The 21605-nt window shown below is 43.6% G+C and overlaps 1 protein-coding gene across 7 annotated transcripts in view; it reads left to right on the plus strand.

The window, feature by feature from the left end:
* Positions 1–21605, plus strand: part of LOC148436343 (cadherin EGF LAG seven-pass G-type receptor 2-like) — a 383494-nt gene that overhangs the window by 305381 nt on the left and 56508 nt on the right. For all 7 annotated transcript variants that reach the window (XM_088465025.1, XM_088465024.1, XM_088465023.1 and 4 more), the window contains exons 29-31: positions 7620–7746; positions 8133–8249; positions 8357–8481. In XM_088465025.1, the coding sequence (XP_088321151.1) occupies positions 7620–7746; positions 8133–8249; positions 8357–8481 (369 nt within the window). The remainder of the gene's footprint in view (positions 1–7619; positions 7747–8132; positions 8250–8356; positions 8482–21605) is intronic.

Consider the following 21605-nt stretch of genomic DNA (forward strand, 5'->3'; position numbering starts at 1 on the left):
TGCTCCAGGGACACGGGTGGCTGATCAATTAGAAAAAGTCCTCTCTGGTTCCGTCTCAAAGAATGCTCCATATGGGAGCACTGTTGGATTCACAACAGCAAAGGATATTTCTGACAGCAGAAAAGACCTCCACTTTGCAGACGCAAATACACAGATGTCTTTAACATCGCCGAGTGTCCGTCCACTTAGCCACGCGGTTACTGGGATCAATGGTGTCAACATTCGACATGGTGCAATTTTCATTCCCGGTATCTGCAGAAATTAATCCTCTCCAGGTGGGACGGATTACCCCATCATATGCGGACCCAAATGATGGTGCTCCCTTCAGAGGTGCACCTTTCTCTGATGTGGTGGCTGTAGACGGGCCACCTCTCCAGGGGGCGTCCCTTTTGGATCTCGGACTGGGTCCTTCTGATGACGGACGCTAGTCTTCGAGGCTGGGGCGCAGTGACAGGTCCCCACTCCTTCCAGGGAAAATGGACCGCAGAGGAATCTGCACTACCAATAAACATATTGGAAATTCGAGCCGTATTCAGGGCTCTGCAACTAGCCAGGCTTCTACTTCACGGACGGTCCATGCAAGTAGAGTCAGACAATGACATGACAGTGGCTTACCTAAACTGTCAAGGAGGATTTCGGAGTCAGACGGTAATGACAGAGGTGTCACGCATTCTGACGTGGGCGGAAGGCCATCTACCAGCCAGTATCTGCAGCATTCCAGGAGTGCTGAATTGGGAAGCGGACTTCCTCAGCCGTCACGACGTGCATCCAGGGGAATGGTCGCTTCACCAAGAAGTGTTTCAGCTCCTAGTGGACAGGTGGGGCCATCCAGACGTAGACCTCAAGGCCTCTCGACTAAATCACAAACTGACACGGTACGGGTCCAGGACAAGAGACTCCAAGGCCCTCCTGGTAGACGCTCTGTCAGTCAAGTGGACATTCCAGTTCTGTTTCCTTTGTTCTCTCTTCTTTCTTGGGTTCTTCGAAAGTTCAAGCAAGAGGGAGCCACGGCTCCAGCGTGGCCCAGACATCCATGGTATGCAGATCTTCAGAGTCTCTCCATCGACACTCTTTTGCTTCAACGTCCGGACCTGTTGTCTCAGGGTCCTTGCCTCTACCCAGATCTGGGTCGTCTGTCTTTACGGTGTGGCTCTTGAGACATCCCTTCTAAGATCCAAGGGTTTTTCTGGCTCTGTGGTTAACACCATGCTCAGAGCACGTAAACCTGCTTCTGCTAGAATTTACCACAGGGTATGTCATACCTATTTTGAATGGTGTCATCCCAGAGGTTACGACCCCCATGTGTTTAGGATATCCAGGATGTTGGCTTTCCTACAGGCGGGTTTGGACCTAGGTCTCCACCTTGCCTCACTGAAGAACCAAGTTTCAGCTCTTTCAGTATCATTCCAGCGTAAGATTGCTCCTCTTCCTGATATTTGCACTTTCTTTCAGGGGTCCTTCATATCCAGTTTCCCTTTGTCCCTCCTGTAGCACCTTGGGATTTGGCTGTTGTCCTTAGGGCTCTCCAGGGCCCTCCCTTTGAGCCACTAAGCTCAGTGGACCTCAAATGGCTTACTGCCAAACTGTTTTTCTTCTGGCCATTGCTTCGGCCAGAAGGGTGTCTGATTTGGGGGCTCTCTCGTCGTTCCCCATCTTTATTTTTGGACAGGGCAGTGCTTCGAACTCGCCCTGGGTTCCTTCCTAAGGTGGTCTCTAGTTTCCACATTAATGAGGAAATTATTGCGCCAGCCTTTAACTCCCCAGACCTCTCGGCAGGTGAGGCCTCATTGGATGTGGTACGTGCCCTCAAGATTTATGTGGATCGTATCAGTTCTCTCCGGAAATCAGACTCCTTGTTTGTACTTTATTGGCTGGCCATCCTCTCTTGTGGAAACTATAAACAACTTTGGCTAGATGGTTTTGCATGTCTATCTCTGAGGCTTATATTAATGAGGGTCTTCCAGTCCCGCCCTCTGTTACTACCCATCCTACTCGGTCTGTGGGCCCTTCGTGGGCAGCTCGTCCTGGTGCCTCAGCTGTACAGCTTTGTAAGGCAACCATGTGGTCTTCTATCCAGACCTTTTTAAGGTATTACTCTTTTGATACCTTTGCCACTCGGGATGCTTCCTTCGGGCGGCAGATTCCCCTTTCTGCACATGAGCGTCCCCACCCTTGAAGGTACTGCTTTGGGAAATCCCCAAGGTCTCCCTGTGGACCTTCTATGGACCCTGAAGTAGAAAAGTAGAGATATGGTAAGAACTTACCTTTGTTATCTCTTTCTCTACAAAGTCTATAGGGTCCACAGGGCACCCGCCGTGACACACCTGTGCTTCAGTTGGGCTTTGCTCTGGTCACCGGTTTTCCATCTCCTTCTGTGTGAGAATGTGATTCTTGGGTCTTCCAGACTTTCTTCTCTCTCTTTTGTCCTCCTCCGGCCTTTTGGCTTGCTCCGTAATTGAGGAGCCTCTGCCTGGGGAGCGGGATATATAGGTAGACCTAAGTGCCTCCTGGGTGAAAAATTGGCTGCGTAAGGTGCCCGGATGACTCTGCATCACCTATACCCCAAGGTCTCCCTGAGGACCCTATGGACTTCGTAGAAAAAGAGATAACAAAGGTAAGTTCTTACCATATCTCTACTTTGGTCTTTCAACTGATGCAATAAGTTTCCTTGGTCGAGCATTGCGTCTATGGTCCTCAACATTGCCCGTTTCTTTGTGCTTCTTCAAAAGAGCTTGAACAGCACATCTTGAAACCCCAGTCGGCTTTGAAATCTTTGCCAGGGAGAGACCTTGCTGATGCAGTATAACTATCTTGAGGCTTACTGCTGTGCTCAGCTCAGTGTTGCCATGGTGTATGGCTTTTGACATGAACTGTCTTCCACAACCTCACCTTTGTAGCAGAGTTTGGCTGTTGTTCGCCCAGTTTTAAGCCTCCTACACAGCTGTTTCTGTTTCAGTTGATGACGGTTTGCAACTACATATGAAAATTATGATCATTATCACCTGTTTGGTATGATTGGTTAATCATACACCTGACTATAATCCTACAAAAACCCTGACTTGGTGAAAGTGTACCTAGAAGAATTGATGCTGTTTTGAAGGCAAATGGTGGTCACACCAAATATTGATTTGATTTAGAATTCTCTTCTGTTCGTTCACTTAGTTTATTTTTAGCAATTAACAAAATACAAACACTTCTATTTTTGAATAAACAAAACAAACTCAAATCAGGCGCTGATATAAATATGATATCACAAGATTACAGTAAATCAAGATGGAATATTCAATTTGACTGATAAAACATTACCAGGTTGTTATTGAAGAAAGGACTTAATTTTTCACCAAATCAGGCACCCAATATGTTTGATTTATTTGTAAAATTGAACCATTTTGTACGAGACCTCTCTAGAAAAAGGTACAGTACTTTGCCTTAATAAAATTAAAAGAAGATAATGTTTCTCACATTGTATTAGATTCAACAGACACAGAGGGCCAAATGTAATAGGGTGTCTGATTTAATAACAGCACAAACTCGCACCTTCTCGCTTTTTTTAAAGGTGCAAGTTAGTGCTGGGACTTGCAAATGTAATAGCCTGCAAACCTTTCAGCTCGAGGCTACTACATTCTGCGAATCTAGGCGAGTTTTGGACTATATAAACTGACACCTTTTAATGTGACTAGCATTAAAAGGTGCGAGTTGTACAGAAGCCATCACAGACCAGTGAGATCCCTGACGGAGTCTGTCTGTATTAAAAAAACAAAATCAAAACGCGCAGCCCCTCCTAAAAAGCATAACCAGCCCCGGGCTCTGTCCAGCCTGTCCTGGTTCTAACAATACAGGGGCCAAAATGCGTAGGGGGCCCCTGTAAATTAAGAACCAGCACAGGGTTTTTCTGAGCCGGCCCTGGTTTTGGAAAAACAGGGGACAAAATGAGTAGGGGTCCCCTGTAATTTCCATAACCAGCACCAGACTCTTTCTAGCCAGGGAAAACCTTTCACCGGTTTCCTCGGCCAAAGCATTACCCCTTCTGCTCAATGGGAGGTTTCTGTCCTTCCTGAGCTCGCCTTCATCCCGGTTCATCCCGCAGCGCCAGTTCTGCTTACCAAAAGTGGTCCACTGGGCGCTCGCTATCACCGGCACCTCCGGCAGTTGGGTGTCGAGTTGATTGTGTAAAAGTGTAGTGTAAAATTAGAATTGTCAACATTGCCTTTACAAGTAGAACCGCAGGTCCCAGAACCTCCGCATGCTGGTACTTGGAGAACCACAAGTACCAGGATGTGGGACATTAAGGGCCCACTGGTACCTGTAGTTCACCTATAAAGAAATGTTTAAAAAAAAACAATACACACACTCTGTGACAGTATAGCTTTAATACATAAATACACACACTCACACATACTCGCCTACATTACCTGGACTGGTCCCCTTGTCCATGTAGGCATCCATGGTCTTCATAAAAAATAAAAAAAAAAACCACGAACTTACCGACCCATGAACAAGGCACCATCCGTGAAGGATGGTACCCCCCAAATGAATGGGCATCATCCTTTGTACTGCTGGGTCTGAGCGTTCATTGGCTGAGAGAGGTCAGCCCCTCCTCTCTCAGCCAATGAACGGCTCCCACCAAGTCAATGATGAGAAACGCTAGCTAACATTTAGTAACACACGGTTGTTTCTGTTTTACTGTGACCTGCTCAGGATATCCTGAAGCTGATCTATTATTTGGTGTCTTTTAGTAAACTTTTTTTTGCGAGTTTGAAACTCACACCCTATTACATTGGGCAAGTTGAATGTTTTAAATGGGAAAACATCTGGATGCAAATTTTAAAATGGCGATTTTTAGAAACTCTGAAAAAATACGAGTTCTATTGAACTGACACCTAATTACATTGGAGAGTTGTGAAAAAGTGCGAGTTTACCACAAAACTCGCAATTTACCAGAACAGACACCTATTACATTTGGCTCAGAGTCTTTATTGATCCTACAAAGCTTATGGGATGATAATTACATACAAAGTAAAACAGGGACATCTATGAAACTTTTTGATGTGAATAAGGAAGGAGATCTCTATAGTGGCAGAAAGATCTTCAGAAGAAGATCAAAATTTGATCCAATTCAACAAAAATCAGGAACTATCTTGTATTTTTACAAAAAAACGATTAAGGACTTTCAGAAAATTTGTACCAGAAAATCTTATGGGTCCAATCTTAGTGTAAAAGAAAAATCTGCTTTAAAAGAATTGGAGAAAGATCACTCCCTGGTTGTTAGAAGTGCAGATAAAGGAGAAGAAGTGGTTTTGATGACCATTTGGATGAGGCTTATAAACCTCTTCAAGATGAGACATTTTATAGAAAAGTAAAGGGAGATCCCACTAAGATTTTTCAAGCTCGATACAGGGAGCCCTCCGTGGAGAGGCCATTTCCAAAGATGAATTTTACTTTTTGTTTACTGATCATCCTATTACCCCTATCTTTTATCACATACCTAAGATTCACAAATCACTTAGTGCACCCCCTGGGAGACCTATTATTTCTGTTATTGGGTCCCTCACATCTAACAGTTTACATGTTTTTGTAAAAAAAAAAATCAATAGTCACTTTGAAATACCTATTTATTAAATAAATTAAAGGCTATAGAGTGGAAATCCAATTATTATTTTTTGTCTTTAGATGTACAAGATTTAAATTGTGAGTGCACATCGTTTTATGCACCTGTGCTAATAATCTTACACAGGTTCAAGGCACTAAAGTGAAGTTTAGCCCTGGAGATCCTATTAACCGGTCCAGCAATAACAGGACTTTGGAAATGTGCTCCTTTAAAAACGAATTTGTTGTTTACAGATCTACTTGGATACAATATTGATTACACCAAAAAAATAAAAAATCTGCTGTGCTGAGCTTTCACACTGATAGCCATGAAAGGGGACCAATTTAAAGACACCTGGAGTATAAACATAAGAGACGTTATATTTTCTTTTTATCTTAATGATTATTTTATGCCATTTTATTGTGATTTTTTTATAGGTCTATACACTCCTATAATAGCAACCGATTGCAACCTTTTTACTGTTACATTGTGCAATAAATAACTTTATATAATTATAATTCTTACTTTGCAGCATTTTTTCCACTCCTGCCTAAAAGATTTTCACAGTTTTGTACATTCCTTGAGTCCCTGGCTCATGCAGCTGGTACTTAGAGGTGGGCTCTTCATGTCCCAGTCCGACACTGTATGCAGATGCTTTTTTGTAGAAACATTTCTTATATTATTTGTGTTTCCTTGTTTGTTTTTTTTGGCTTTGTAAGCACACAAAAGTAAGCCAAAAACCTATTTTTCTTGTTTCACTGAACTCACTCCTGGCATCCAGATTAGTTGTTTTCCCTACGTGTACTCCCTAATCATAATTCTCTGTTGTGCTCTCTCATTTTGTGGTGCCTGTATTTACTAAAGACTCTTTGCTCTTCTCTGTCTTCCCTGTCTCGTCTCTCATATTACCTCTTTTCTCTCTCTTTATTCTGTCACTTCTCTCTGACTGTATCTCTTACTTTCATGAAACTTTCCTTTTTGTCACTTCTCTTTCTGACTGATGTTTTTCACTCTCTTCAATGCATCTTTCAAGTTGTTTCACTACTTTTTTTTTTCTTCAATCTTTAATTGAATCTCTTTCTCTTTAGATCTCTCTGTTGCCTGAATCAGAGATTTTCGGTAAAGGCACAGCCACTGTGTCCTTGGACGCAGCGGCTGTGCTTAAATACAGTATACAAAAGCTGCAGGAGGCTTCTTGTGTAAAAGACGCCCACTGCCAGGTTCTGTGAACCTCTGGCTGCGTTCAAAAATGTATTGCACGTTCTCTTGGATTCTCTCTGAAATCAAGCATTCGGCCATGCAATCACCATAGTCAAACAGCGTTAGAAATTGTCATATTGAAGAGCCCAGTGATATTCCATAGTGGCACTGCCAGCATGACTAAAATGTTACATGGTCTCTGAATGCTCCTGAGCTACAGTAAGTGCTACAAATGCTCATCAAGGAAGTAGTGCAATAGAGATATCTGCATGTATTTATTGTGTAGTCACTGGCTCACTGGGGATGAATTATTTTACTGGGGGTGGCTGCAGTCGCTAGCTGCTAATGATGATTGGGAACAAACTTTCTATATTAGTTTCTGTAAAGTGCTGAATAATATGTAGGTAATAAATAAAGGAGAATAAATCATATTTAATAAACAATTACATTTTTACTCGTTCTCTAATAAATGAAAGTCTTTTGATCTCTTACCAACTACTCTATTTTTGTCTAGCGCTCCCTTATACCTATCTATTAACTTTTAGTAAGTGATGATTTAGTGTAACCTGTTTGTTAATAGTGATTGGTAATGATGTCACTGTGTTGTGTGCTATTAGTGATGCAATTTGTGGGATTTTCTGGATGATATTTGAAAATTCAGGTGTAGATAGAACCTGAAATTATGCTTCAACAATATTTTTTTTGTTTAATATTTATTTTATTCTAACTTTCACTGCAGTTCTATAGTCAGTGTTTTGTTTTGTTTTTACTATGAACAAGTCAGCAAGAGACCTGATCATAACATGGTGTTTCTCTCTCTCTTGCATCATAGATCAGGACTCCGCTGTGCCATTGTCCTATTGCTCCTAGTCAGTGTATCATGGGTTCTGGCTCTTTTGTCAATCAACAGTGATCTTCTACTTCTACATTACATGTATGCGGGAGTTGTCTGTGCACAGGTACAGAAGTCAAAACTTTCCTCATAAGGGGCCAAATTGAAATGTAAAGAAGGGTAAATCCACCTAGTAGGTGCAATTTTGCATCTTGGTAAAGCCATGCTGCACTAAAAGGGGTGGATCGGATGCATTCAGAAAAACAAAGAAATAATGCATTTTCACCACTTGCATTGCACCATGACTGTGGCCTGTAGCTGGATTTGGTCCAGCTAAAGGCCACAGTCATGTTGCAATGCAGGTGGTGAAAATGCATTATTTCTTTTGTTTTTTTGCATGCATCCGATCCACCCCTATTAGTGCAGCATGGCTTTACCAAGATGCAAAAGTGCACCTACAAGGTTTTCTTGGACCTTGTGATGATAATCATATATTCTTATTTGTCCTGGCAGGGTCCTCTTATCTTCTTAATCAGCGTAATATTTAGCAAAGATGTGCACAGGGCGCTGAAGCATACTGCCAATAGGATGAATGAACCTAGTGTTACAACAAAATCCACATTAATCTCGGTAAGACCTTCACTTGCCTAATGTTGCATTTAATATGGTTTCTACATGCAGGTGTGTTATTTACATGCATTTAATTTATTGATCATTTAAAAATATTTCTATTGCAGTCACATGCAGTTAATACTTATGTACATGGCCACTTCTATCACATGCCATTTGGTTCTTCAACTGCCTCCTTACACCACTCCCTGGCATCAAGAGGGAGTCAGTGTTACTTGCCATTCCTGCTAAGGTGAGACCGTTTTGAAATCTAAGAAATTATTTGAATCTTCAAATCTGTATCATTAAAACTACCAAGACTTTTATTATAAAAGTGTTTTATAGTGGCTAGAGGTTGATCAAATGAGAGAACTTGGCTGCGAGTTAAGATTACCTGTAGTCCAGGACTATATCCCAGTGAAGGGCAGATCTAAGCCTTCACCTGTGACCTCCAGCCTTTTTATGCTTTGTCTCATTTGATTGCTATAGCTTCTAACACTTAAGGGTGACTCTTTAATTGATTAAATGCATTATATTAACCTTTTACTAGGTCTAGGATTTGTATGACTTCATATCTTTTTTCCTGATTGTAAGTTTAAACAGATTTCCAACTTCTCTCATTAAAATTATGATTTTTATTGGTCATATAAATGCATATTTTTACAATTTGGTCATATTTCTGATTAATAATTATTTTATGGAAATACTGTATAAATACTATTTTTTATTGGTTTTACCCTGAGCAAATAGTATAAACTTAACAATTTACAGTCACAGACAATATTAGTGAGATAGAATACAGCAGGGCTGGCTTCATGCATGAGGGTGCCATCCCACCAATGGGGCCGGCCGGCCGTGATTCATCTTTGGTACAGCTGTGTATTATCATGGAGGTCACGTAGCCACACAATGTACCTCGGTTTCTCCCATACATTCAAGGGGTAATCTTAAGCAACTGCACCTGTGATTGCAATACCACTGCTACTCTACATAAGGACGCCCACTTTACCTTACACACATCTGTAATACTTAGCAAATCTGCGAAACCATCGGTAACATCAAGTATCATCGCAGCCTCACGCACACTTGCACAAAGTCTGACCTTACTCTGGAATTGCTAACCTCATTGCACCCAGTGAAAGCCCAAGCTGCGTATGGCATTGCAATGGATAATTTATGCACGTCCTTGTTACGCCGTTCAAACACTCTGACATGTCTGCATTTCCCCCGTCACCACCCAAAAACAGTACTTCCTGTCAATCACTCAGCGATGAGTCTGCATAGTCACTGCAATTGCAGTCCCGATCACAGTGGAGTCGTCAAGCACTGTAATCTGCGATGCATGTGCAGAAAGCAACAATCGACCGATTGCGTCCGTAATTGCAGTTGCGATCAGTAGTGAATCAGGCCCATAGTGCTGATTTTAGTTTGCTGCTCTGCCTTGTCATGTTAATCAACACCATTTCTGTGTTGGGTGCTGAATTCTTCAGCCAGTGTATTCTGTCACAATACTATACTTGCAATACTTTCTGTCTGATTCTATTATATTGGGTCCTGATTTTCTTTTGGTAGTAATGGGCCTGATTCAGATGTGGAATCACTGCCATTATTTATTCAGATTGCACGATTGTTAGCCATTGCGCATGCGTGTATGCCGCACTGTGCACGCACAGCGATTGATTTGCTATTACGCTCACACAGAGGATTTATTCACAAAGTGAGTGACAAGTAAGCGCTTGGAGGAGGTAAAACAACCGTTTAAACATTGTTTTCTAGGCGTCCATAAATTAGCCGCTGCGTTACTGCTCGCAGCAGGAGATCCCCCTTCGACAGCTTAGTCTTACTCAGAAGGCTGATTGCCGCCTGATCTGCGTTCGATGTTTACAGTTTCGTGCATGAGCGGCGGATGTGAGATGCTTTCAGTGAACGTTTCTAAGCCCTGGACTGTGAGTGGCTCATTAGCATATTTTTGCAATTGCGAATCCATTCGATGGCAGCTGCATCCACATCTGAATCAGGCCCTTAGTCTGTTTTGATCCTGCAACATTGTTATGGTTTCCTCTCGGGATATGTTCCCAGTTCAACAGGCAGCTTTTCCAGATGCTCGTACAATGAGAAGCCATGTTACACCATGGTCGACTTAGTGACACATTGGGTGAAGTAGGTCTAGAAATTGGATTCTAGCTCAACCCATTTCCGTGGAGCTGATTGACTGTGCATCCGTTGGTGGCAAGCTTCTCCTATCCTGTCTGCATGCTATTCCAGAGTCTCCTCTTCAACACTAGCTACATCAGGATCTTCTAGAAGCGGAAGATGATTTTGGTTTTCAGATCCTATGGCACTTATCAGGTTCCTATCCTCCATTGCATGTCAATCGTAGGATGCATGGTCTACTTTTTCTCAAGTGTGCAATTGACTTCCATTCTCTGGCTTCCGGGTTCCACTTCTGGAGTCTGGCAAAGGTTTCTTTATTTATTGGCTCTATTGCCTAACTGGTCACCTACAATTCATCAGTTTCACTTGCGGTGGTTGTGCAACTTCTCTCTCAGATGGGGTTGCATTAGCTTTCAGATGGGTATAGACCATCACGGACACAATTTAAGTTATAGGAGCACTGACACAGTTTCTTCATGGACCTTGGGCCTCAACAGGGTGTAATACCATCAAGTTAACAGATTGTTGTCAGACACCATTGTATCCTGCCAAACACCACTATAACAGAGGCATACGTGACCAAATGTACCTACTGTGACACTGACTTTTCTGTTCATTCTGAAGGCTGGTCTTTCCACCTGTTAACATTTGCCTAGCTTGTGGACTACTGGAGTTTCCATGCTTGACTCCACATTAAAGTACTGTGCAAAGCCAGGGCTCAGAAAACATTCCTAGGAGATGACATGACTGTTATGTGGTCTAACTGCCTGTCTGTAATGACTTGCCTCAGCAGTTTTGTTTGAGTTCCTGTTTCTACATGTTAATGTGGTTTCAATCAGACCAAAAAAAGGATCTGGACTCCGGTATCGTCTATGCTCTACCCTGTGGTATGGAACACATAAATCAGTTGGCATGCAGATCACTTGGTTTTCACGTGGTCTTTCTTTGATCACTCAGACTTTCTATAATGGTGGTTTGGACTGTTGCCAAAAATTTACATTTTAGCATGAGCAGGTCTGATTGACACAGATGCACAGATCAGTGATTTCTCTCAGCCAATGAATGCTCAGCCTCTGAATTTTTAAGAGAAATGCCGTAGCTGACCTGTCATTCGGAAAGTACCGTCTTTAGAGGACGGTACTAAGAAGCTGATACAGACCCGCTCGCTAGATGCGTTCGCACGCAGCCATCAGCTGCTAATATATGCAGAAGCTGCGATCGCACGTTAAGACATTAGTACGCCCACTATGTCTTAGCGTGCGATGGCAGTGCGATCGCAAGCCAGTCTTGTGACGCCCCCTGTATTTACCATAGACAGCAGCGGACTCTTTCTAGTGAGGGTGCAATGCCACAGCCAGAAGTATTACACCTGACCGCTAGTCGGCCCAAGCCGGCCCAAGTTCAGCATCCAGCGTCTTCTTAAAATAAAAAAGTTTTTGGGAAGCGATCACCCACAGCACACAGACTGCTCGTTACTTTGACTGACAGAATGTGCCGTTTGTGGGTGGTGACAGGGGAAGGTCCTTGAAAACGGGGGAGTGGTGTTGCGAACGCAGGCGTGTTTGAGCTTCAAAACGCATTTCTAAGGCGTGCATAATTAAAAGGCAGCATCATTGTACATGTCACCTAGCGGTTTTAAGCACAGAAGCACTCACAGTGTTTGAGGTAGGGTAGGGTCAACCACAAGCACTGCGTGGTTCTCGATGTTACCGATTGTTATATACACTTCCTGGAGATGACGTGTGCTGCGAAGGGAAAGGGGGCATCATAAGACTGGCTTGCGATCGCACTGCCATCGCACGCTAAGACATAGTGGGCGTACTAACGTCTTAATGTGTGATCGCAGCTTCTGCATATATTGTGGATGGATCTCTCTGTTGCGAAAGGCAGACAGTCTTTGGTTGCTGTTTCATGCTTACGAGAGAGGTTTTCCCGTGACTTCATAGTCAGGGGCTTAGATATTTTATGGCTCTAAGTTGTCATGCTCACAGATGTGTCCAGATACATCTATTCTCTGTGCGCTAAAATTTCCATTACCCATAATGTGTGAGCGCCGTGTGACTTGGTAGCATAATATTCTGTGTGCGACTGTGGTTATATCTGCATGCAAAATGCCATGTTACAGTGTGAGTGGCTGTGACACTGTAACGTAGCATTTTGCTTTCAGATAGGCATGCCGCATATCATTTTAATCAGTGTAGTGTAGTATTCACATTGCTTTTTGTATAAGACTCATTTTAAGGGAAAAATTGCACAAAAAGACACTCTGAGGAAACCTAGTTGTGCCACGGCATGGTGCGACTAGAAGGACTACTTAACACTCAAGGATGCTAGATGTATGTGGACACATCTGTATGTTTCAGAAGAGGTGCCTCTTCCCAGACGTCTTGTTGGTTATCTTACCAGACCAGACTGCGCCTCTTCGGCAGTGCAGAGCTGTCTTTCAATGTAACCGCTATCTGGGTGGCAATCTAATCCTCTGTTAATATGTATACATATTTAATTGTAGCCAAAGCTGCCTATTTGGGCATAAAGCTCTGTTTGAGTGTACCCCCCATAGGGGCAGCTTTGGAATGTCCCCAAGATGAAAGAGATAAGATAATTTTTTTGTGCTCACTGTTAAATCTATTTCTCAGGATCTACAGTATTTGTGGCTGTGGCACTCCTCCCCTTTGTTTCACTCTTCTCTTTTCACTCCTATGATTGGAGTGCAATTTTGCATGAGTATTGATATTACTTCTCCTATGGGGCTGTTAAAGTCAAACTGAAGAACAAGGCATAGTGAGAAATATAGAGGGTGAGGAGACAATCTACAAACAAGTTTAGTTTTATTAAGGTGCCTACTCTTACACCAGCACCATTTACACATCAAGGTTACCAGTGTTCCCCAGATCAATTCAGATAAATTAATTCAACTGTGAGTACCAAAATTCCTTTTTTCTTAAAATGATTTTTATGAAAAGATGATTAGTTTGAATTTCCTGTGCAAAAAACTCTGAATAATGGCAGTCTCAGTCATCCTATTCCTTACAAAAAACTATATACAGTATGTCTCCATGTGCTATGAAGAATTTTTTGAAAAGAAAAGATACCAGCATTAAAATATGAGCTTCAATCAGGGGCAGATTGGGAATGTAAAGTGGCCCTGGAAAGAATTCTGAAACCGGCCCTATTTGCGTGTGCCGAAGGTGCATGGCCGAAAAAAGTGGGCATGGCCTTGTGGCAAGGGGTGTGGTCTCGTGAAATGCCATGCCCGTAAGCCACTTCCCCCATTTTTGTTATGCTGGGGGCATGCCCACCGCTCCAGAAGCAGATGAGCATGCCCACAGTCCCTTTCTCCAGTGAATAAGCACAGCAAGCATGTGAATGAGTATTTTCTTATATATATGATTTCTCTGCAAGGGGGAACCTCTGAAGAAATTGATCCTTCCTGAAAATCAGTGTCTTGAGTCGGTATTCACTATTCATGCTGGAGATCACATGGTCTGGAAGCCACCTGTTTGCGTAGCAATAAAGCCAAAGTCATCATGCAACCAGATAATACATAGGGTCAGAAGTTTTGGGACAGGACAAAATGTGATTTTCACCTAGCAAACAGTTTTATATTAATCAAATATATTTGCTCATTTGGTACCATTTGCATCAGTAATATGGTTTCATTAGAATTGTTGCTTTATTGAAGATTACTGTGCACCAGGTTTTTCTTCTAATAGTACCAGTACCACATAATAGCCCCCTCCCCATATAGACCATCATATCCTCTTAGCACAGAATAACTCCCCTCTACTTCAGACAGGTCATCATTTCCTCCTAGTACAGATTAACCCCTGCCCCCTCCTCTCAGAGACAGTCAGATCATCATTTCACCCTAGACTAGTACAGAATATTTATTTATTAACAGTTTATTAACAGTTTCTTATATAGCGCAGCAAATTCCGTTGCGCTTTACAATTTGAATCAGGATTAACATTATACTGGGTTGTAAAAGACATACATACATGACATACATAAGGGTAAGAGGGCCCTGCTCGCAAGCTTACAATCTATAGGGAAATAGGTGATACACAAGGAGAGGTGCTATTGCAAATTGGTCCAGCCCAATTGCAGATGTTCTTGGTGGGCTGTATAACCCAATCACACTGGAAAGTTGGCCTAGGGTTCGGAGGATGTTCAATTGAAGAAAGAGAAGATGTGATAGGTGTTTACTATAAGAGAGTTAGATAGGGAGCTATAAAAGGATAGGTGGGCGGTCCTGGAATCTGATATGCTTGTCTAAAGAGGTGAGTTTTCAGAGAACGCTTGAATGTTTGGAAAGTAGTGGAAAGTCTTATTGTGCGTGGGAGGGCATTCCACAGGGGGTGCAGCCTGAAAAAAGTCCTGTAACCGTGCATAGGAACAAGTAATGCGCGGGGATGAGAGACGCAGATCTTGTGCAGAACGGAGATGTCAGGTTGGAAGATATTTTGAGATAAGTGAAGAGATGTATGTTGGTGTGGTTTGGTTAATAGCTTTATGTGTGAGTGTAAGTATTTTAAATTGAATACGGTAGAAGACCGGCAGCCGATGGAGGGACTGACAGAGTGGATCAGCAGACACTGAACGTTTGGTGAGAAAGATCAACCTCGCAGCTGCATTCAAAATGGATTGTAGTGGGGAGAGCCTGTTTTTGGGAAGACCAATAAGGAGACTATTGCAATAGTCAATGCGGGAAATTATGAGTGCGTGTATAAGAGTTTTTGCAGTGTCTTGCGTAAGATATGGTCGAATTTTGGCTATGTTTCTTAGATGTATGTAACAGGATTTAGAGACAGATTGAATGTGGGGAACAAAAGACAGTTCAGAGTCAAGGATCACACCTAGGCAGCGAGCTTGTGGGGTGGGGTAGATTGTCGAGTTGTCAACAGTAGTAGAGATATCAGGTTGGTAACTGCTATTGGCTGGTGGAAATATAATTAATTCTGTTTTGGATATATTAAGTTTGAGGTGGCGAGATGACATCCAAGATGAAATGGCAGAGAGACATTCAGTGACATGGACCAGCACAGATGGTGACAAATCTGGGGAGGATAGGTAAATTTGAGTATCGTCCGCGTACAGATGATACTGAAAACCAAAAGAGCTGATTAGTTTGCCAAGAGAGGTGGTATATATTGAGAAAAGCAGAGAACCTAATACTGAACCTTGTGGTACTCCAACTCATAGAGGTAGCGAAGTGGAGGTAGAATCAGAAAAGCGAACAGTGAAAGAGCGATTAGATAGGTAAGATGAGAACCAAGAAAGGGCTGTGTCTTGAAGACCTAAGGATTGTAGTGTTTATATAAGAAGAGAGTGGTCAACAGTGTCAAAGGCAGCAGAGAGATCTAGAAGAATTAGGAGTGAGTAATGGCCTTTAGCCTTGGCAGTGACCAGATCATTTACTACCTTAGTCAGTGCTGTCTCAGAGGAGTGTTGGGAACGAAAGCCTGACTGAAGTGGATCCAATAAGTTGTGGGTGTTAAGAAAGTGTGTGAGGCGAGTGTAGGCAAGTCTCTCCAGTAGCTTGGAGGGGCAAGGTAGCTGGGAGATAGGATGGTAATTTGAGAGAGAGTTAGGGTCAGGATTTTGTTTTTTCAAAATGGGAGTGATCACTGCATGCTTGAACAGTGATGGAAAGATACCAGTAGAGAAAGAGAGATTACAGATTTTAGTTAAGTGATGGAATGAGCACAGGAGACAGAGCTTTACTGATTTGTGAGGGTATAGGATCAAGAGGAGAGGTAGTAGAGTAGGAGGATGAGAAGAGTGTAGCTACTTCATCTTCATTAGTGGGGTCAAATGATGAGAATGTGCCACTGGGTTCAGGTAGGGAATTGAACAAGACCCTGGCTGAGGAAGTGCATACCATTTCATTTCGGATATTATCAATCTTGTTTTTGAAATAGGAAGCAAGATCTTGTGCACTGATAGTAGCAGGTGGGTTGGGTGATGGAGGGGTAAGAAGTGATTTAAATGTATTAAAAAGTCGCTTGGGGTTAAAGGCTTGGGCAGAGATAACAGATTGGAAATATGTCTGTTTGGCATTATCCAGTGCATTACGATAAGAGTGGTAGATCATCTTATATGTGAGGAAGTCACTTGGAGTATGAGACTTTCGCCACTGATGTTCTACTTTACGTGAGAGTTTTTGTAGGTGTCTTGTGAATTTGGAATGCCCCCTCATCCCCCTAGACAGATTTACATCTCTCCCTATCAACCAGTATAGGACTGCACACAGAAAAAAAGGATTTGCCCTTCAGCACACTGTAGCAAAATCAAAAATACTTAAATCCTACATGATAATAGAGATTCAGAGGTATTAGTTACATACATTTGCAAATATATGAATAAGTGCCAGGCCAATCGTCAAGGCTCCTCTATACTGGCATCCCTAACATTAAGGGGTTTACGTCCGAGAAGCAAGGCACCCCAAAAAATTCCAGCCAAGGACCATCCCCAGGGCATCACACGAAAAGGGGAAAAAAGGTGATAGTGAAGTGTAAAGGATAGATGTGTAAAGATAAATCAATAAGTGTTAGTGAATTGTGAAAGAATTAAAATTACATAAATAATATACAAACAATTAGAGAAGTGATAAAAATATTCTATGTGAATTAAGTGGTGATGCCATGAGAAAGGTCCAGCCAGAACTACCCTGGGGGCCCCACTCCCAAACGCTCACCCCAAAATAATTATTGCTACATAATAGTAGCACCCACTCTGGGTCATATAATTACAAATTGGTGTGCTGCATGATAACAGCACATGTATGAGCTGAGAGCTAACTTACCTTGGAGGTGTCCCAAAAAACCTCCACATGGCACTATAAGGATCAGCACCTCCTCCTAATGCTGACTCTCTTCATGCCTCTCCAAACTGCAAACAAAAAATATGGTAGTTACTCAAATCGGCTTAATGACATACCACAGGTGCTCTTAAAGAGCGGGGTTTACACTGCATTCTTGTTTTTCATGTAAAAGGTTTATGAAGCCCTACAAAGGGTAATCTCTCCACTTTTGCTATGCTCTTTGACGATGCTATGAAGTTACTGTGGCTAGATGGTGTAAAATGAAAGAATGTTCTTCACTTTGTAACAGATGGTGGGTGCTAGGTACGTGTAAGACAATATTTCAGCCATTCAGCCATTTTAAGGTCATATATGCATGCATATTTCTTCTTCAGGGTCCACAGGATCTACGTTGGGGTATGTAGTTGGAGTGATCCATTGCACCAAACAGCTTCAGCTTTAAAGCTCCCAGCATGCATTGGTCCTCCTCCCTATATACCCCGCCCCTAGCCACAGACATTCAGTTTTTTAGTCTGGTGCGCAGAAAGTATCCAGATACACCTGTTGTAACAGCGGGACTGCCTAGGCAGTAAGCGATTCCTCATTTTCAGGGAATCATGCGCGAAGCAGTCTGGCCTCCGATCTAGGAGACGCATCGGAGGCGGCTACAGGTGAAGACCTCGTGTAACGAGTCTTCACTAAGGCGCAACTTCCGGTTATGAATTCCCACCTCTGGTTTGCTACTTCTGACCACCTCTTGTGTGAGATGCTCGCAGTTGGCATTTCTGTGTGCTGCTGTAAGCTGTTGGTCTCAGAGGTTTTGGTCAGTCTCCCTGTATACCTCTCCCTTAGGTCTGGTATATAGCACTCTATGGGCCTGATTCAGAGCCACTCACTAGATGTGATCGCTCGCACGATGTGTATGCAAATTGCGTAGGCAGTGCTACCGCACAGCAATGCATTAGCACGCCCAGTATTTCTCAGAGAGCGATCACATAGTGTATGCAGGCACCCACCAGTCTGTTTTAAGATGCCCACTTGTGCACGTCATGTCCAGGAAGTTTATGCAACCATCGGTACATCGGGTAACATTGGATGCTATCGCAACGCTTGAGGTTGACCATACCCTGCTGCAAGCACTGCGAGCACTTCAGTGTAAAAACAAGCCAGGTGACGTGTACTATGATGCTGTCTTATAATTATGCACACCTCTAAAATGCAGTCGAGATGCTCAGGCACGCCTGCGTTTGCACCTCCACTCCCCATTTTTAATGGCCAGCCCCTGTTACCACCTACAAGCAGCTTCTCCTGTCACTCACTCTGCTGGGCTGTCTATGTGCAGCGAGCGAATGCATTGTGTACTTTCACTAAGGTATGCACATGCGCACTGCGATGTATACGCACAATGCATACACACTGCATACCATCGACAGCAGCAAGAGTATGCATCTTAGCGAGCGGGTTTGAATCAGGCCCTATATCTGACCAATACCACAGCAGGGCTGGTTAGTTGATTCAGAGTCCATGCTACAGGCTGTTCGCAGTATTTGCATCCTTCTATGTGTATGCCCTCCATGAATCCCTGTGGGATTGATTCTTTTGTTCACTCTAGTCAGAGTATGCTGCCATCTATTGCCCCTCAGCAAGTAATGCAGGCAAATAGACCAGTGGCGGTAAAGCAGGGGCATAAGAGAGGTTCCCTTCAGACGTTGCCTCAGGATTCTTACATCACACTCTGATACTCAGAGTTCTGGGTCTTACTCAGTGGAAGAAAACCATCAGTCCTCTGTGGATGTCCCCTCTCTGGTGAGACTGGTGATCTGTCCTCAGTATAGAGGAAGAGGAGATCCTGCCGAAGTCTAGGACTGCAGTCTTTAGGCATCAAATTGTGGTTAAGGATTATTTCCCTCAGTCTGAGCAATTGACGAATCTTATATCTGAAGCATGGTGTACGCCAAGTAAACACTTTCTTAATAATTCTTGGTCAGCCAGACGTCCTGCTTCCAAGCCAGACAGTAAGCCTATGGTCTGATGGGGTGGGCCTCCCCCTGGGGAGTCTCTGGGTTGGAGGCCAACTTCTACAGTTCTCTCAGGCCTGGCATCAGACAACTATGTATGCCTGGGTTCGAGAGGTGGTCTCTCAGGGTTACACCATCATGTTTCTGAGGCATCCCCCTCAGAGGTTTGTTGGTACAACCGTTCCTTCAGACCCGGTCAGGGCTTTGGCCTTCCAGGAGTCTATTGGGGCCCTCCTGAAGTCAGGAGTCATAATCCCTGTTCCTGTGATGCAACTTGGAAGGGGTTGTTATTCAAATGTATTTTTGATTCAGAAACCAATTGGGTCGCAGCGCCCTATCCTGAATGTGAAGTCTCTCAACAGATTCATCCATGTGCCCAAATTCAGTATGGAAACCCGACAGTCAGTAATGCTGGCGATGGAGCCTGGAGATTTCATAGTCTACCTGGATATACAGGATGCGTATCTGCATGTTCCGATTGCACGATCCCACCAAGGATTTCTGAGATTGGCGGTAGATCAGCAACATTACTAATTTCAGGCTCTAACCTTCCGTCTGGCCACAGCCTCTTGGGTATTTACCAAGATAATGGCAGTCATGATGGCTCATCTCAGACGACAAGGAATCAGGATACTGCCATATTTGGACGACTTCCTGATATTAGCATAATCTCAGGAGATGTTACAATGTCATCATCAAATGACCATTGTCTGCTTACAAGAGCATGGCTGGATAATCAATTGGAAAAAGTCATCTTTCTCCAACTCAGCAGATGGTGCACTTGGTGGAGCTGCTAGACTCTCTGGGCCAGAGGATTCTTCTACCAGAAGACAAGAAGAGAGAGGGGGCCCAGGTGAAAGCGGTGCGTAGTGCACCGGCAACCAAGGAGAAAGATAATCAGCGGCATTTCAAATATGGAGCCGGCTGTGAACCAATCCGGAACGTATTTCGAATGCCACTGATGCTCTTTCTTCCTGGCTGCACCGCTGCCACCCGGGCCTCCCTCTCTCTCTGAAAAATGCCACTGGCGCCGTTTCTGCATGGGCCTTATTTATCAATGAGTTTTAGCACTCAAAACGAGTGATAAAACTAACTGTGTATGATAAATGGTGCTCCAGCCAGTCGACTCCCAACTGTCATTTTTCAAACATATGGCAGTTGGGAGCTGATTGGCTGGAGCACCATTATCACACACAGTGAGTTTTATCACACATTATGAGTGATAAAACTCATTGAAAAATAAGGCCCCATGTATGTAGTGTCTGATCCTGCCCTGTGCCCCCCTCTAGTCCATACAGCCTTCCCTGCAATGTCCCCCCCCAGTCCAGCCAGCCTTCCCTGTCTCCCTAGTCCAGCCTGCCTCCCCCCCCCCATTAATGTCCAGCCTTCCCTGCCCTGTGCCTCCTTGTCATGCACTTCCCCTTCTGACTTTTTTATGTGGGTCAATATATTTTATGTGGATCCGGGGCTTTTTCAATGTATTTTATGTAGTTCCGGCTTTTCTTTTCTTTATTTATATTTATTATAAGGGAATGGTAGTGCCCTTATATTAAATCTGAATAAAATAAACTAAATTCTCCCATAGGGAATTCCTAAGATGGGGTCATGGTGTTTGAGAGGCTACATCTCAAAAGCTATTGGACATACTGAACTGAAATTTGTCATGTACAGGTAGAACTGTTGCTCGGTGCCAAATTTCAGGGCAAAAAATTTGTAATCGGGAGTACTGTAATCTGAAGTTTAAACTGTCAGTTTTTTTCATCTTCCACTTCCTGTTTGGTCAAAACTGACACTTTTCTGCTTTAGTCTGTGAGGGATTTTTGGGAAGGCATAACTCAAGGTAGAGGTCGAATTAAGACTTGGGGTTTGTTTTTTTAGGTAGCTCTTGTTCCAGTGTAGGGTTCAGGTAATTGAGAAAGTTACAGTTTTTAACCTATTAGCCCACAAATGCCCCATTATACAGATAGGGAATGTCAACTTGCTCCGCATGCTCAGTAGTTGCCTACTGCAGGTGGTGTACAATGGCTTCACCTGGGTTCACAAATATGGCTGGCGGTGCGGGCACTAGCGGCAGCGGGGACCGGCGGCAGTGCAGGCATTAGCGGCGGTGGGACCCAGCGGCATTGCGGATGTTGGTGGTAGCGGGACCCGGTGGAGCTAGCTGCCATGGCGGCAGGCCTGGATCTGGGAGGATCCAGTCCCTGCCAGTGATTCTGCAGAGCTCTGCAGCGGTGTCAATTTCAAAAATGGCGCCTCAGCTGCATTTTTTAAATTTAAGATGGCCACCATGAGCCAGTCACGGCTCGCGGCATCATCGTCCCGCCCCACCGGCTGGCTTATATAGCAATCCTTGCTGAATCAGGCCTTTTGTCCCCTGTATTTCCAAAACCAGGACCGGCTCCG

This window comes from Taudactylus pleione, unplaced genomic scaffold (genome assembly GCF_031769625.1).
Source record: "Taudactylus pleione unplaced genomic scaffold, aTauple2 ptg001800l, whole genome shotgun sequence".
Lineage (NCBI taxonomy): Eukaryota > Metazoa > Chordata > Amphibia > Anura > Myobatrachidae > Taudactylus > Taudactylus pleione.